We start from the raw sequence: 17,149 nt of genomic DNA, 5'->3' as shown, positions 1-17,149 counted from the left end.
CTATTTTGCTAAACCATTTGTGTGATTCCAAACACTCCCTCCATCTGCCCCATTGCCTGAATACTTCATGCTTTAGTCACCCCAACAACAAAACAACAGAAATTGCAAGAAGAGCAAAAGTAATTGAATTTTACTGTTCACTTTGAACTGCAAAATAACAGACTCTCTAAGGACTAACACAACAACTGCCATCAGCATGTCTGCAACTTGCACATACCTACTGCCATGAGAATTCAGAGTTACATTTTTCCCAGAAAAATCAACATCTCTCCACATATTCTTTTCACACCTGCACTGTAAGAGACCAGTTTGCGGTCTCTTGAGGACACTTGCTCATTGCATGTTAGCTCCTCCACATAATTAGCCTCCAGTTTGGCCCTGTTATTGCAGTGGATAGGGCTGCACATTTTTAAAAGCTACTCTGGGTTTAGCAGCAGCTCTGCAAGTTCCAAGGTACTGAGCACAGTCAAATCAGGTTTCCCTAGGGATGGTTCTGAAGGCCCTTCTGCACTATTCTTCCCTGAAGAATACTGCTCTGCAAAGCCCAGGGCTCTGCACAGGGGTGCAGAACATGCCCAAACACAGCAGCTGCATGTCAAGAAAAGCCATCTCACCACACATGAGCTCGTCAGAGCCGTCGATGCAGTCGGGAAAGGAGTCGCACTGCTGCTTCAGGAGGATGCACTGCCCGCTCGCACAGCGGAACTGGTTGGGCAGGCAAATTGCTGCATGGAAAGAAAGGGAAAATCAAGTTCTGACAGCACAGGAGCATTGGAGCCTCTTGAGAAAACTGAAACAAGTGAGTTTCATATTATGACCAGGTAGGTGCCAGAACACTGCTGTGGGTAAACTGCAAGCCTGCACATCTCTGGTTCTTCCCCCTTGCTGTTATACCTCTTACTCAGTGGAGCTAAAATAGAATTCTGGCCTCAGTAACTCCCAATCCTTTGTCAAATCAGTCCTGCTGGGGCAAAACTAAGATCAAATCAGCAAGAATCTCCTACATTACCTAATAAAGTGTGGTTGATCACCTGACATGTTAACAAAATATAGTAATGTGTAGTTATGTAGTCCATACCTATATTATGTATATATAATAGATATATTATGTATAATATATCCTTGCTAAGTAACTGCTAGATTTCTTATCTATATTCAGGAACTTCTGACTTAACAAAAAGGACTTGTATCTATACATTTCAAGAACAGTTAGAATCCCAAAGGGATGCTTGTGTTAGAACCATGAGTTCAGGAAAACTGATCTTACTATCACAATCTGCTTCATCAGATTTATCTTGACAGTCGATTTCTCCATTACATCGCAAGTGTGCATCAATGCACTGTCCCTTCTCACACTGGAACTGGGATGCAGAGCATATGGGGCAGCTGTCTTCATCACTCTGGTCATCACACTCAGGAAACCCATCACACCTCCATGCCATTGGGATACAGTCAATCTCTCCAGTCGCACACGTAAACTGGTCTGGGGAACAAGTTGGAGGTTCTGTAGAAAGAGAAAACAGATCAGATTTGTATACACAACCTTATCCCTTTCAACAGAGTACAAGTATGACAGAGTTTGTCAAGAAAAGCACTTTTTCCCTAGAGTTCTTCTGTGACTACACTAAGATTCCAGCTTAGAGGAAAACATGATTCTGCATAGGGAATGAAATTTTACCAACTTCATAATAAAAACTGGATGCATGCTGATAGAAGAAGTTTGCTTTAGCAGTCAAGCACTGAACTAAGGACAGGAGCTACAAATACTTACTCTACAAATACTTGCTTTGTCTCTAACAGTCGCCCTTTGGAAGACACTGTCATATACATAAATACAAAAGAATACTCAATTTCTGATTGCAAACCAGATCCTAAACAATTTTAATCCCTGCAATTTTATTAGCCTGGACCAATTCTTCATTAAAAAACCTGACACATCAAGTTAATTGGCAATGAATACATCTAAAACATACAACATGTAGCTTCTACAGTATCTGTTTTGTTATTTTTCCAGTGGTTTTTCCACAAAAAAAAATCTGAGTCAGTGATGAATTGAAAAATATGAATGGACAAAAAAAAGTCTTTATAGGACTGCTAAACATTCACTAAGTTCTCTTGCTGGAAAGTCTCTGGGCTGCAGGTCAGTGAAGGTTCAGAGAGCAGTGTAAGGAGCACTGCAGACCTGTCCTAATCTTATATTCTCCCACTACAGACATAGACCACTTTAACTTGTGCATGGCCATTTTTATATTTGTTGGACCTAAAAAAGCTGGGACTTCCTTCAAGTTTGACTTTTCATGGACCCCAAGACTCTGGTATGACTCCTTTTCATGTCCATACTGCTGTTCAAGTTGCAGTGAGGCACTGATAGCATTAGACAGCAGCTACAAACCCATATAGAGATGCAACAATTATGCTCTTATAAGGCATCCATAGTTACTTTCTTCACAATGTCAGGATACAAACACAGTGCAGGTCAAGGATCTATTGCAAAAAATGCTCCAAATTCTTACATGCAACAAGTTAGCACACAATTTTCCACTATTGTTATCAATGAAAGAAACACAATGGGCAAATCCACTCAGTTGTTGTCAGTAACAATTAGTTACAGTCAAAAAAAGGGAGCCACCTCAAAACAGCCCTGCAGCAGCCACATACACTTCCACTGATTTCAAAAGTTGCTGGGTCAAACCCCTGTGACATAATGACATCATTTAGCAGAGGCAGCCACTCCTCCCCACAGCTTCTATTGCCCAGTAATGATTTGAGTAGATATTCACCACTTGGATTAGGAGAGAACCACATCATACCCTACCTACAACAACAGTGTGACCAAGCTAGAGGTGTGCTCTGGCACTGATGGTAACACTCCTCTGGAAGCCCAGTGGGCTTTCCTTAAGGTTCAGGCTCAGGAATGGACTTCACAAAGAACCCAGCATTAGGAAAGTTTCTTAGCTGTATGAGTGCTTTTTTCTCCTGAGGGTGGTGCTAAAAATTCTAGAATTACATGCAAACAGTTTTTAAAGTGCTGCTGTCCTTTCTTCATTAGGGAGAAAAAATTCAAGAATGAGACAAAAGTATAATCAAGAGCTTGAAAAACAAAATGTAAATAAAAATCAAAATGTGCTTGGGTCTTGAAGAAATTATGATTTTTTTAAAGTTCCTCATTTATGATTATTTGGAGGAGGAATATGAGAATTACAAATGTATCCAGTGACCTGACAGCTGTAGGTAAGATAACATGTTCCACGCACACACATTAAGGTAATTATTGAATTATATCTTGATACAAGTGTGCTGTTTGTATAATTCAACAGACAGATCACTACTTCTGCATTTAAAGGCATATTTAATGTTGCACTGTGGCTGCACTTGGCAAGAACAAGTTTGCATTAAAAACTTGACAAAAGCATTCGTAAGGATGTCCAGAATATGGATAAATCCTCTCCAGCCAGCTAAGCTATTTTGAAACACTGGGTAGTGGCTGTTACTAGGACAGACAAGATGGGTTAAAAAGCTGTTGCAGGCTAGAATAAAAAAAAACAAAACACTGAAATGGAGGCCCCTGAATTTTTAGATTTATAGCTGAAGCCCCAAAGGAGTGGAATGTGAGACTCTCTCACTGTCCACGTTGTGCAACAACACTACAGCAAGAAGTATAATTAGATTGATCCACCCTGCCCTCCCCATGTAACCACCACTACTCTAAAGCCACATAACTTGTTGTGGTCATGGGAAAGAAAACAGTTTATCATGGAAATGACTGTCCCATGGGAGTTCAGAGTTCAGCCAGAAAATGAAATCCACAGCAAAATAAATACATGAGAAATCAAAAGGACCAACAGAGCCAAACAAGTTAAGATATAATGGCTCCCAAGAAGAAAAAATGTTTTGTTTTGAATCTCCTCTGCAAGTGTAATGCTAACATATTGGAATAGATCCCTGCAACACTAACAGTTTTAAAAAAAAAACTAGGATGGTAAAAAGGAAGGCTAAAGGAAAAGTCTACCATGTGGAAAGAGGAGAGCTACCTTAATTAAAAAGAATCTCAATAGAGCCTGCATTTGATAAGTAGCCTGCATTTGATAAGTAGTACAGTGTTTCACATTATAAGGCCAAATTAATTTCAAAGACTGGAGGGTCATACTCTGGGAATCATAGGCACGATTTCTGCTGCTAGGTCATCACAGGTTGATGCACTGTAACATCATCTTATAAACACTTATTAAAAGCACAAACCTGTCACATCATGCAATTATAAATATCTCAGTAGCAGATGCAAGTATTTTAAGGTCAAAGAAAAATATTCGGCTCAGAATGAGAGGTCACATGTGCCCAAAACCTCAAGAAGAAAACAGCTGGTAGAACTACCAAAGATTAATTTAACACATGATGCAGCACAACATGTACAGAAAAACTGTGTGTAAATTCACATTTTGGATTGGAATGCAACCTCAGCCACCACATTTTTGATACAAATTGATTAGCAGTGCTGTTAAACATAACTCACCTCCACATGTTAAGAGATTCTGCAGAAGCACAAGGTGCTCAGGGCATGAACATCTTGGAGTTCCATCCCCTTTGGCAATGCAGATGTGTGAACACCCACCATTGTCACGGGAGCATGGATGCACAGCTGGTGAAACACACAAAAATAACATTATGTAGCATAAAAGAAATTATAACTATTCCTCAACAGGGCAAAATCAAAAACTACTCACAAACCACTTCTGTCTGAGTAAGCAAGATTTCACTACAAATCATGAGGAAGATACTTGCAGGATTTCTCAGTTCAATGCTTGAAAGCTTATTTATTACTTCATAAGGACAAAATTTCTCCCAGTCCTAGTAATAGAACAACCTGATTCAGTTGAAGATGTCCCAGCCCCTTGCAGGGGGTTGGAACTTGATGACCTTCAAAAGGTCTCTTCCAACCCAAAACATTCTAAGATTTTATCATATGGAGACCTTTCAAGAACTTCTAAAAAGAATTTGGGAGCTGAGGTGAAGAGAACTGAAAATGCTGATTTGAGAAGGCTGCATTTATGTTTTACCTAGATGCCACCCCTGCATTTCTAGGGTAGGCATCAAGAAACAAGGTATGCCACTGCAGAATGCCAACCTGCAAAACCCTCAGGACTTCTCCTTTAAAGAGCTCTTAGTATCTAATGCCTCAGCTTCCCTGTCCCTCACAAAACTGCAATATAGGCACAAAGATTTTGGGGTCTTTTTTTAAAGACAGGAAGCTACGCATTTGTGTTCCCAATCAGTTACCCAGAAGCACTGAGAGGCCCTAAAAGAATGATTTTTGATGAACATTACGTGGATAAGAAACAGGCACAGAGATGGCAGGTCACTGTCTGATGACCCCAGCCCAGAGGAGTCAGAAGAGCCTCAGTCTCTTGCCTGCTTATTCAGGCTGATAGCTGAGCATCTGCTGCAGCAATCTGTGGGGCTACAGCTGCTGTTATTTGTGATGCTGCTGAACAGTGCATTCTTTCCTACTGCTCAGCACCAAGAATTTACACAGGGAACAAATTGCATAGATATCATAATTTCTCTGCCAAAGTTGTTTTCCAACCGTCCAGGCTTCTCAGCAACCTGCTTTCTACCTTTAAGAAATTTACTAGTTTATACAGTGTTTCAGGCATGAGTTGCTCACAGAAGTGCATGCCTATATACTGCATGTGCCTATGTATATTTACTCCCCTGTTGTAACAGAAATCACCTATATAGAAATTTTTCAGCTGCAAAAGAGGATTCTTTTTCCCTATCTTAAATAAACACGTGGGGAAAAAGCAAACTTCTTTTTTAACACTTTGAGAATTAAACAAAATCTTTTTGCTTCAGTCAGTATGACCTTTGAAATATACCAATATATATGAAATGTGTGAAGTGGCACAGAAGAAGAGCTGGGTATTGTGAAAGAAAGAAAGAACCTCTAGGTCATGATTACCCCATAGAACATACTACAGTTTAAATGCTTATGTTACCTGATTTGTAACAGCCTACCCACATACACAAGTTCAAAAACACTTCCAGCCATCACAGACACTAATGCATGTGACACAGAGTGTTTGTTGTGAGTTTAATAATTTCTCCTGAGAATTAAAGCATTATACAGCAATGTATCCTCCCTATAGAAGATCACTCATCACAGGCAACAGAGACCTCTGTCTCCCCCATTTTGTTTGTGGTTTTGTATTCTCTTTTACAATCCTGTTAAGCAGGAGGAGCTGTAGGTTGTAATTTTGAGGAGTGACTGCTTGAAGAGGTTTCTGCACTCTCCACCAAACCATAGTAATTTGGACCACTACTCCAGAAAAAGAACATCCTGCATGCATGACCCCTTTCAGATGTGAGCACCTAAAATGCTCCATCCCTGTTGGGAGACAAATTCCACATCCACAGTACAACTCACTGTAGGAGCTTCCTCCCCATTTTGCCTCCCTCACTGCAGGATTTCACATCACCCACTGTGCTGAGCAAAATCAGACATACCTTTACATGGGAGTCTGAAGCACCTAGAGACAAGGCAAGTACAACCCTTTTGGTTCTTGTTAGAGTTTTTTCCAATACCTATTACTTGAGTGTACTTAGAAAATTAACAACCAGAATTTTAAATAGCTTTTAGACTGAATTCAGTGTCATGTGAGCTTGCACAAAGCAGGTAACTCAGTGCCATGATACCATATTTTCTAGCTGGGCAGCAATAGTCCCCTCCCCAAGAAGGAGAAATTTGTTTCTCCTCCTCTCCTGCAACCCTGACTGGTCAAATTGAAAGCATTCCATGGCTTACTTGAAGCCCCTGGGCAACATTATTACAATATCCAGACAGATGAGGACTTTGAGATACAATGACCAAGACATCAGATACTGAAACTCACAGAATTCTTCCATATCCAGCTCTTCCACAGCATGAATGCCTGTTAGGTGAGCAATCCTGCCTTGAATTCTAGTCCTTTTGTACCCATTCACTTTCTCCACTCTCTCAATCATCTGCTGCTGACGATCAATCCAATACAGGTGATTCCCCAGCACAGTGAGTCCCATGGGCTGAAGAATGTTGGAGTCCTCCAGGGTCACGCGGTTGGCACCTGAGACCAACAAAAACAAACATTAGTTTTACACCAGTCAACTTCTAAGTTATTCTTTAAAAAAACATCACAAAGCAACATTCCAGCTAAAACTAAACCAAACCTCGGAGACAGTGAGTTACAAGGTCACTGACTTCATCTGTCTCTGCTTGCTCAGTCTCATCTCAGATAGAAGCTACCCGTGCCACACCTGGAGGGCAAGCAGATACAATGTGAAACCCAGCTCATCCCTGCACAGCCTGGCTGGTCAGCTAGCCATGCTCAGCCCCACACTGACATCTCTGTGATGTGCAGCTGTGAGCACTCCCAAAAGCTGATACAGGCTCAGCTCTTGGGCCAAAGGTTTTATAGTGCACTCACACACAGAGCTGTACATTTTTTCTGGAATATATAAGTGACAGCGAAATATAACCACTTTAGTTTCACTGCTGTTACTCCAACAGAACAAATTCATCATGCAAAGCAAGAGGCAAGTACCAAACCTTGTCCCAGTCTAAGTGACAACCACAGATGTATGATCAAAAAAGAAAAGCTCTTTAAAAAAAACCCAACTTTTTTTATTTAGTAACCCATCAGAAAACTCAAACTTTAAATTACTCAATATGCTCCTAAATAGGAACACTGTCAAATGCTCAAGCTCTCTGCTTTATAAAAATGTGTGAAAATCTTCTTTAAACCAGTGAGTAAAAAAGAGGTCAAGTAAAAATGCTTTTATTATCAGTTTTCACTTTAATTACTTGCGTCTTCTTACACAGTCTTCTACTGCGTACTGCCCTACACTTAGAGTCATTTAGTTATTGCTTTTATTATTCTTTTCTAGGGTGAAGATATTCCAAATTATTCTATTAATTCATTGAAACCATTCAACCCTGTGTATGCCTGTGTAACTGGATATTCTTGATTAAAAAAATTAAAATTTAAAACAAAATCATAACTTGGTGCTGCTTCTGCTCTCATAATTAATTTTGGAACTATGACCTTATGTCTGCTTATATATAAAAAATGTAAGTTTTTAGTATCTACACAAAATGAGATTATAGAATCCACATAATAAAAGCGCAATGAGAACTGAATTCAACTAAAAAAGAGGGAGACCGACTTTTTGTATGGGCAGATAGTGATAGGACAAGGGGGAATGGTCTAACTTTTGGTCTAACTCCAACTGAAACTTTTGGTCTAACTCCAACTGAAAAATTCAAGAACCTTGTAAAGAAAACTGTTATAGATGGGTTTATAGTTCTTTCATGCCTCTCTGAAAGTTAAGCACTGGACATCTGAGGCTATTCCCTGATTTAGCAGGATGCTGTTTTAATCAGGGTACAGCGCAAACCTCAGGAATCTCCATAACCATGTCACCTCTGCAAGTCTATAATGGAATAAGGGTATCTAGACCAGTTTAACTGGCATGAATGATGCTATACACAATTTTGGAACTATTTATTCAGCAGCCTTAGTTTATGCTAAAAACCTTTTCCTAACATATGCCCATTTTGCTCAGAAAACTATTTTCTCAAAAATATTTTTTGAAAAGTATTTTGCTCATTTTCTTCTCAAATGTGGTTTGTTTCATATGTCAAAGTCTTGTCTTCCTCTTATCTTTTCTCCTACAAATTTTTGTAGGTTCCCTGATGCCTATCCTGGACTGAGCATTTTGTGGCTGCTCAGGCAGTTTGACAATACTCCCCCCTATTCAGCCTGGTAACTGATGAAAGACATGGGCTGCTCTACCTTTCCATCTGCAGCTTCATTGTTTTCATCTCTGCTTTGGAAGAGTCTGACCTTGAGTCAGTTTTAGGTGCTCAAAAGCAAACTACCCTTGTAAAAAGGTGAGCAGCCTTCTGCTGTTTTAGTTCGTTGCTTCACTGCAACACAAGGGAAGGATGTGACCACATGGCAAGAAGAGTCACCAAAATTGGAGATTCAATTCTCCATAGCATGTACCAATCACTACAATAGCCCAGCTGCTATTCCTTCACACTTGTTCCCTTCTCTCTGCACTTCCTTTATGGGCTTCATTTCTTGATACATGGATGACGATGAGAGAACAAGTCATGAGACAGAAAGTAGGGCCACTGCATCCTCTGTTCTATACTGCTCACCAGAGCAAATTTCTCCACTTCCTCAGCACTATCAAGTGCTTTTAAAAGTCAGTGATGAACTGTGCTCTCTAAGATCCATGAAGAGCTATTGCTTTGTATATGGAGCAATGCTTTATATTACTAATGTGGGGAAACTGTGATGAGTTGGCATCTCTCCAGTGTGTTGCAACACTGTTGTTTCAGATGAGCTGTCTTATCACCCAGATTAGAAAAAAACCAAAACATTGCCCTTTCTTCTGTTTGTTTTTTTCAAGCTACCTTGATTTATTAAGCTGTAAGCTCCAGAGAAAGAAAGATTGAAAAGTATGCAAACTTTTCAAACCACTAAGAAAAACAAAGGGGCACAGAGGAGGTTATTTAGGGGTTCCACGACTAACAACACTTTCAGAACACATCAAAAGTCAAATGTCTGTCTTGGAGGGTGTCAATCATTACAGTCATGTCTATTCTAATTACATCAAAGATGGGAGCCCACCAGCAATTGCTGTCTGTGACTGCCTACACAGAACTGGCAGCGGTGGAGATGAAAGTCACCAGGCTCAGCATCAAAGAGGGAACAATGTCCTGTACATGCTAGCACTGTGCTGCAAATGTTTCACTTCAGAGCACATACCTGACAGGTCACAGCTCTCAATGCGCTTCAGATCCGCATCCACCCAGAAAAGCTTTCCAAGCTTGTTGTCAACCACCAGGGCTACAGGTCGGATCAAGCCAGTTGTGAAAAGCACTTCTCTCTCTGTGCCATCCAGGGCTGCACGCTCAATCTTGGGGGCTCTCTCCTGCATGTTGGTGAAGTACATGTACCTGAGAACAGAGACAGCACCACTGAGTGTGAGCTCCAGGGACAGGCAATTCCCCTCTGCACACAGGGTCTTGTAAGAGGGAATGGTTTCACAGGCATGGCTGTGGTGACTGCTCTCAGGTGCAAAGATCCAGAACCAAACATCTGCTAACTGACACACTCAGCCTGAAATTAGTAGGATTTATCTCCATGCCACAAAGTGCCTCAGCACTGCTGCACCAGCAGCACTGCTCCTGCACAGAGTTGAGGGTTGTAAGAGACCAGCACAGACCTTCTGCAACTCTCCCTGGGTAAAGCTGTCTCCACTTACAAATCGAAGTCCAGAAGTTCTTTCTGACAAAAAAAACCATTAACCACCACCTCCTCCCCTTCTAGGTAACTTCTCCTTCTCAGCATGTAAAATTTCCTACCAAACTCGAGACAAGATTACAGAAGAACAACTGAGGATGGCATGTTCCTGACATCTTAGTTCCATTAATTCTTTATATCTGTCTAAGCCAGTTCAGTTGCAAACAAAAGCGGTCTCTGTCACCCTCATGGATAGAGAAAAAAGGGTTTGTGCACCCCCACGATGAACTGAGACCTCTTTAAAGGAAGAGTCCATTATTTTTTCAGTGGTGAGTAACATGGGCAAACTCTCCAACAGCATGGGCTGCATTGCTGCACAGCCTTTCCTTACAGCACAAGGAGGGGAGGCAGCAGTCAGAACATGCACCCAAGGGAGAGGTGGAGGAAGGAATTTCTGTAATCATGGCAGAAGCCATTGAAGATCACTCATTCAGCTCTCCCAGACAGTCACAGGGTTTAACACAATGTCTTCCTCATTTTTCCTCCTTTAATTCAGAAACGGATTTAGCGTTAAATCACTTGAAAGCCTGACCAAAAAAGTTGAGAGTTTTAGAGATCAACAAACCCAAACTCCCATTTTAATGGAGAAAGCAGATAAGCTTTTATAAATACAAACTATATCCAAGTGACTTAGTCCCAATAAGATTAGAATCTTTCCTCTAATCCCCCTCTCCCCACAACAGATTTTGAACAGTGCAGAGTACACTGGTATAAAACACCAGTCCTATAAACACTCCAGACAGAGTCTCTGGGTACTACTGTATCCACACATTTGTGAAATATTGTCATTCAACATCTGTCAAGCACATGGCAAGCCATTTAGCAGTAAACTGGGATTTAAGCATCTCACTTATTCAAGAGAACAGCAAAGCAACATCTATCTTTGACATCTAAGAAGGAAGCTACTAACGACCAGAAGCAGAGAGAGTGTCTGTTGAATCTAACCAAAGCTGCTTTGCAGCAAAACAACATATTTTCCTCCTGTGGGAAATCACTCTAGTGCATCCCACCTGCTTCAATTCATTTCAGAGGTTTTTAAGATACACACTACATCAGAACTAACTTAAGAACGTATAGAACATAAGGGGTTCAAGTGTTTAAACTTTATACTACTACATTAGCAGGAATAGTTGTATCAAATTCAAGGCTCCTTTCTCTACCCCTGGAAACATTTGTTTTATGATGACTAAACATTTATGACCCAGATTCTGAGGTGATACAGACTCTCTTGATTTTGCTACCAGGTGGCAGGGCTGTGCATCCACAGAGAGAAGAGTACAAGGTGGTTTTACTTTGCTGTCACCACCTGGGTTAGTGCCTCACACATGGCTGTGAGAACAGAGGCAAAGGAGAGAACAGGAAGGGAAAGCTGGATACCTCCAGAACCCAGAACTGGGTAAGCAGTCACCCACACCCTGAGCAAAATTCAAAACTTTCTTTGCAGAAACAGACAGATGCAGCACAAGATTCCCAGGCACAGAGGGGCAGGAGGGAGCTCACCCACGCTCTGCGTTCACCACGATGGCCCTGGGCCTGTCGTGCTCCCCCCGCAGCACCATCCCGATGGATTCGCCGCTCAGCCGGTGCACGTTGACGGAATTCGTGGCCTCGCAGGTCCAGTACAAGGTGTGGCTGTAGATATCAATGCTGAGGTCGTGGGGCTGCTTCTCCGGGTTCTGGCTTTGGTTTGGGGTACTCATCACAGTGAAAGGCTGCAAGACAGCACATGGGCAATGATTTCCAGCCATCACTCTGATGACTGACTGCAGAACACTGACTGCATAGAAAGCATGGTTTACCTGCCTAATGGTTTAGAAACCCCTAAAACCACAACCCTAAAAACATTCAGTAATTCTCTTATATAAATAGAATATCCATGAGTAAGTGGTGACAAGAGCAGTTGACAGTGATGATCCCTTGGTGTCGCAGATAGAAGAGGAAGGTCAAGCATAAAGTAAAAGCACACAAAAAGACTGAAACAAAACTATATACAAGATGTACACTTGCCTGGGTGCCATCATCTTTGGCTCTTTTTATAATATTCTGTCGTCCATCCACCCAGTAGATCAATTTATCTAAGGGATCGTAATCAATAGCCTTGACATTCCTCAGACCATGCATAGGTAGGATGATATCTGGGCTTTGCTGATCATCAGGTATCATTCTGCTGATGGCAGATTTCTGGCTAAATAGCAGGAAACTGGCAGGGGCTGAAACAAGCCAAAACAGAATGCATGAGAAAGCACAATTCCCAAAAATATATCTCCACAGAAGAAACAGAATATTTAGAATAAAGTCACAAAGAGACACTAATATTCACAATGAAAATTAAATAACTCATAACTGGAGATTTTTGCTGTAAAGTTGAAATGTTTCTTTCTATAGTTATAGAAGGAGATCAGGTTAAATCTGCAAGACCTGCCTTTCAAAAATTCACCCTTTCATTCAGTTAAAATTGCCTTATATGCTACTATGCACCCATTTTCTATTCATGTGCCATTTCTACTGGAAACTTAAGCTCCTATTGGACAACCAGTCAACTGGCAGGCTCATAATATCACATGCAGGGAGAAAACAAACTTATATGTATTTTAAGTGCATCTGCAAGTTGGGCAGACTACTTAGGAGTTAGACTGCTTTCCTGAGTGTTATTTTAGCTGACTTTATCAAGCATGTAAGCGAAAAAGACATTTTTTGTTGGTAATTTCTTTTCCGCCAGCTACACACTTAGGTAAGCAGTGGGAAAGGTTCACTCACACAGCTGAATCACCTAGAAAGCGCTTCTGGTAAAACAAGAAAGACCAGACTTGACAGCGCTGTCATTTCTAAGACTTGAAATACAAATTTCCATGACTAGCACATGTCACAAAAATTGATATAAAATTCTATACTCTGTCCTCATATTCAAAGATCATTTTTAAAATCAGAACCTTTGAAACATACTTGGGACCCCTTCCCTTTTAGCACCTGGGAGCCACAAGCACTGAAGAACACAATAGCAAACAAAAAGGCTTACAACTACAGTTCCTGCTGTTGGGATCCAAGGTGTAATGAGCAGCACAGCCACACCTAAATCCATTTGGGATGGCAAGGCACAAGTGACCACAATGGCCATTATTCTGCACACAATCATTCAAGCCGTCCTGACGAGAAGAATGGAAGACCAATATATCCATCACAAAATCCAGATGGCCCTGAATAAGGGTCCTGTTCTTCCCACTGGTCTTGTCTGCTCTCTCTATGCTGTGAAGATTCCAGTCTGTCCAGTAGATGTAGTCACTGTACTGGGTTAATCCAAATGGATGAGGTAGATCATCTGCTATGATTTCTCGTTCTTGTCCTGCAAAAACAAGGATAACCCACTAAAGGACAATTCCCATGGCATAAAATGAAGAGTGTGACTGGCATGCAGAAAAATATTTTTCTTCTTTTTAAAATAAAACCTCATTTTCCAAATCAGCAACATGGGATTCTTTACTAAGTAGCATCTGCTCAAGAGGCAACACTTGGAGAACTCGGAGGCCATCTCTGCTTTGGTACAACACAGACAGTTTCACATCAACAGAGAAAAATGACATCTCACTACCATTATAAATCATCACATGGTTATGAATTTATGAAGGTTTTTAAAATTTTCTCAAACACTGAACTCTGTTTCCTTTTATAAGAAAATATACACACAGATTTACTATTAGTTATATTGCTCAAATTTCCTATTATTCAATTACTTTACTCTGGCCAGTGCGTATTTCTGTACTGGCTGGTGTAACATAACATTAGATTACCCAGCATATTTGATGACTCAATCATGCTTGTGTCTAAGTCAGTCCAGTAGAGCCTTTGGTCCACATAATCAATAGTGAGGTCATTGGCACGCCCCACTTTGTCCACCAAAGTGATGCTGTTTGTCCCATCCATGTAGGCTCGAACGATCCTGGGTTTGCCTCCCCACTCAGTCCAGTACATGTATCTGCAATGAGAAATGCAACAGAAACAGGACATCAGCCAGGTACAGCTGCATGCTTTGCCTATCTAAATTTCTTTGCAGCACTTGAAAAAAAAACAAACAAAAAACCAAAACCCACATGGCTATGTGCAGCATCACAATACTCCTTTTTCTAACATGAAGGCAGTAAAGTATTTTTGACAATTATTACTTTTTCATTGTAACCCATAGGATCATGGAAGGTTTACTGCCTTTTCAAAGACTGAAGAAATAGAGCTGTGCCAAATAACTTGTTACATACAAGAAGACCCACACAAAGCTTTGAAAAACAAGAGAGTCCCTTACCCTTTGGTGGGATCAAGAGCCAGAGACCTTGGGTTGTCCAGGTCCTTCCACACAAGGACCTGCCTGTACTGTCCATCCAGGCGGGCGACTTCGATGCGATTGGTTCCAGTATCTGCCCAGTAGAGGTTCTTGCCCATCCAGTCCACAGCCATTCCCTCAGGATAATCTAGCCCAAACTCAATCACATGTTCAACAGAGCTCCCGTTCATGAAAGCTCGGCTTATGGTCTGGAAAACAATGGTGTAAAAATATTACAGTGCTTATGGATACCCCAGTGAAATAAAGAGGAATTATCATGAAGTTTGGTGTACAAAAAGAAATTGGTACAAAAAAACCCAGTCATTGTTACTTTTTAAACAACTAATTTCTGTTGTCAAAAAAGACATAGAAATTCTAAGGAGAAAAACACCTGAATTTTCAGAAAGCTAGTGGTTTCTGATGGCCAAGACATCTGAAAAGGACATGATTTTCAGAAAGCAGTATGTAGCTGCAGATTTTTCATTGACACCTCTCCCTCTCTTCTATTTGCACACAAGAAGCTGGTTTTAAAAAATTATTTACTTCCCTGTAATGTTTTAAGTCTCAGAAACACATCTCAGTGGCATCTAAATTAAATTGTTTCTCATAATCAGTCACCTGGAGCATGTCTACATCAGAGCACATCTACTGATCCCATCTACATTTTAGTTATACACACTCATCAAAATAAGTCATAGGGCAAGGACTGCACACATACCAATAAGACACTGCTAACAGCTCGGAAACAATGCCCAGGGAAATAGTAACTTCCAGGACCAAATACCCACCTTGCTTATCAACACTGAGCAATCAGTCTACATGCCTGCCAATATTTCAGCTATTGATTTCTTAATAATTCAGTACATGGATGTGTAAGGGTCAGAGACACTTTACACTTTTAAAGGTAAATGTCAAACCCTGAAATCACATAGTGTAGTTCTTGAAAATGTGTCCTCTTATAACCAGAGGCATGCAGAGACCAGGGAAGTGGGCACTGAAGGAAAGGGTGATCACTGTGAGCTCTGAAGTTACAATACCTGCTCCTGAGCAGCTAGATGTGGGGGACAAGGGGAATGACAACCCAGAGGTGCTGGAAGATACCTGGTATGTATATGAAAATACAGTATGCTGGAAAATTTGGGAGGCAACAAACAAGTAAAATGTTTTCCAGTCCTGCACAGACTGAGATCTACTCTCTGATACAACTGAAATGATGTGCTTTCCAGTACAAATGGTTAAGTGTCCACAACTCCTGCTCTCCACGTGCTTGTGTGAGATTTATTTAGTAACTGTGTCTACACTGCACTAATTTATTACACTGGCACTCTTCCTGAAGGAACGCTATCCACAGCACAGGCAGCACTGCTAACTCTGAAGCACAGCCCTCATTAGTCCTCACAGAGAGGCTAAGGAAACTGCCCAAGCCCTGTAGGCTCCAAAAGTGAGCTTTGGGCACACTGGCAAGGAAACTCTGATTGCTCTTGGAAAACCAATTAAGAGTCTAAATAGAATAAAGTTCCAGTGAAGTGAATCTGTTATTTTCTACCAAATACTTATTTCACTTCAAAAGTAACGCTGATGAAGAGCAGAACCCTGAGTTTAGCACACACCTGGATGTGTACCAAACATCACAGGAAATGTGTTCTGGGGAACACATTGAGACAGAACTGGGGGCAGGTGGGCCCTTAACACAGTGTGGAGGAGACTGGACAAGTTCCCTGGATTTTTCTGTGCCAAGCTGAAGCCACAGACTAACAGCAAACAATTCAAAGTTCACTTGTCAAACGTTAATACTGAATACAATTGTCTTCCAAGTCAAAACTGGAAGAGGATAGAAAACTCAGGGGGCTGCTGAGCTCAATGTTTAAATTAGTCTACTCTGACATAAAGTCAGCTTTTCTACAGCAGACACATATATGGATGCAACACATGCAGCATCCAAGATTCAGGCATTTGGTACGAGCAGACACCACTCTGGATTTTTATTTGAAGCAAGAAGATGCCTGTCACCCTACTGTGCATTCAGCAACGCAACTGTCTTCATCTCCAAGGGTCTCCTTGGATGCAATTCAATGACAACACTGGCAACTGCAGGACAGATCATGTAACAGAGACCTTTGTTAGATCAAAGTCACTGCTCTGTGGCTTTATAGTCAAGGAATTCACACGTCAGTAATACCTTCAAACTAACATCAGTCCAATAGATTCTGTTATCAGAGACATCGAAATCCAGAGCAGACGCTTCCTTGACTCCAGTAAGAGGAATAGCAACATCATTATTATTGGTTTCAAGGGAAATCCTATGAATTGCTGCTCTGCTTGTGAAAACTAAGAAGGCTTCAGGAATGATGCAAGTCTTCATGTCACTCAACAGCTCCAGGCCGATGGGACAGGCACACCTGGCCTCCTGGGGTGTAAAGAAACACAGATGGCTGCAGCCTCCATTGTTCTCTGCGCATGAATTAGTTCCTTTGAAAAAATAAATAAATAAAAC

The 17,149-nt window shown here is 41.1% G+C and overlaps 1 protein-coding gene across 2 annotated transcripts in view; it reads right to left on the bottom strand.

The window, feature by feature from the left end:
• LRP5 (LDL receptor related protein 5) overlaps window positions 1–17,149 on the bottom strand; it is a 123,076-nt gene that overhangs the window by 7,588 nt on the left and 98,339 nt on the right. For both annotated transcript variants that reach the window (XM_030949951.1, XM_030949952.1), the window contains exons 9-19: window positions 16,835–17,124; window positions 14,638–14,864; window positions 14,132–14,316; window positions 13,363–13,686; window positions 12,354–12,556; window positions 11,847–12,058; window positions 9,810–10,000; window positions 6,888–7,097; window positions 4,511–4,636; window positions 1,268–1,504; window positions 615–725 (exon numbers count right to left, since the gene is read on the bottom strand). In XM_030949951.1, the coding sequence (XP_030805811.1) occupies window positions 615–725; window positions 1,268–1,504; window positions 4,511–4,636; window positions 6,888–7,097; window positions 9,810–10,000; window positions 11,847–12,058; window positions 12,354–12,556; window positions 13,363–13,686; window positions 14,132–14,316; window positions 14,638–14,864; window positions 16,835–17,124 (2,316 nt within the window). The remainder of the gene's footprint in view (window positions 1–614; window positions 726–1,267; window positions 1,505–4,510; window positions 4,637–6,887; window positions 7,098–9,809; window positions 10,001–11,846; window positions 12,059–12,353; window positions 12,557–13,362; window positions 13,687–14,131; window positions 14,317–14,637; window positions 14,865–16,834; window positions 17,125–17,149) is intronic.

The sequence above is a fragment of the Camarhynchus parvulus genome, chromosome 5 (assembly GCF_901933205.1).
Source record: "Camarhynchus parvulus chromosome 5, STF_HiC, whole genome shotgun sequence".
NCBI classification, from domain to species: Eukaryota; Metazoa; Chordata; class Aves; order Passeriformes; family Thraupidae; genus Camarhynchus; species Camarhynchus parvulus.
This window is presented reverse-complemented; position numbering and strand designations above follow the sequence as displayed.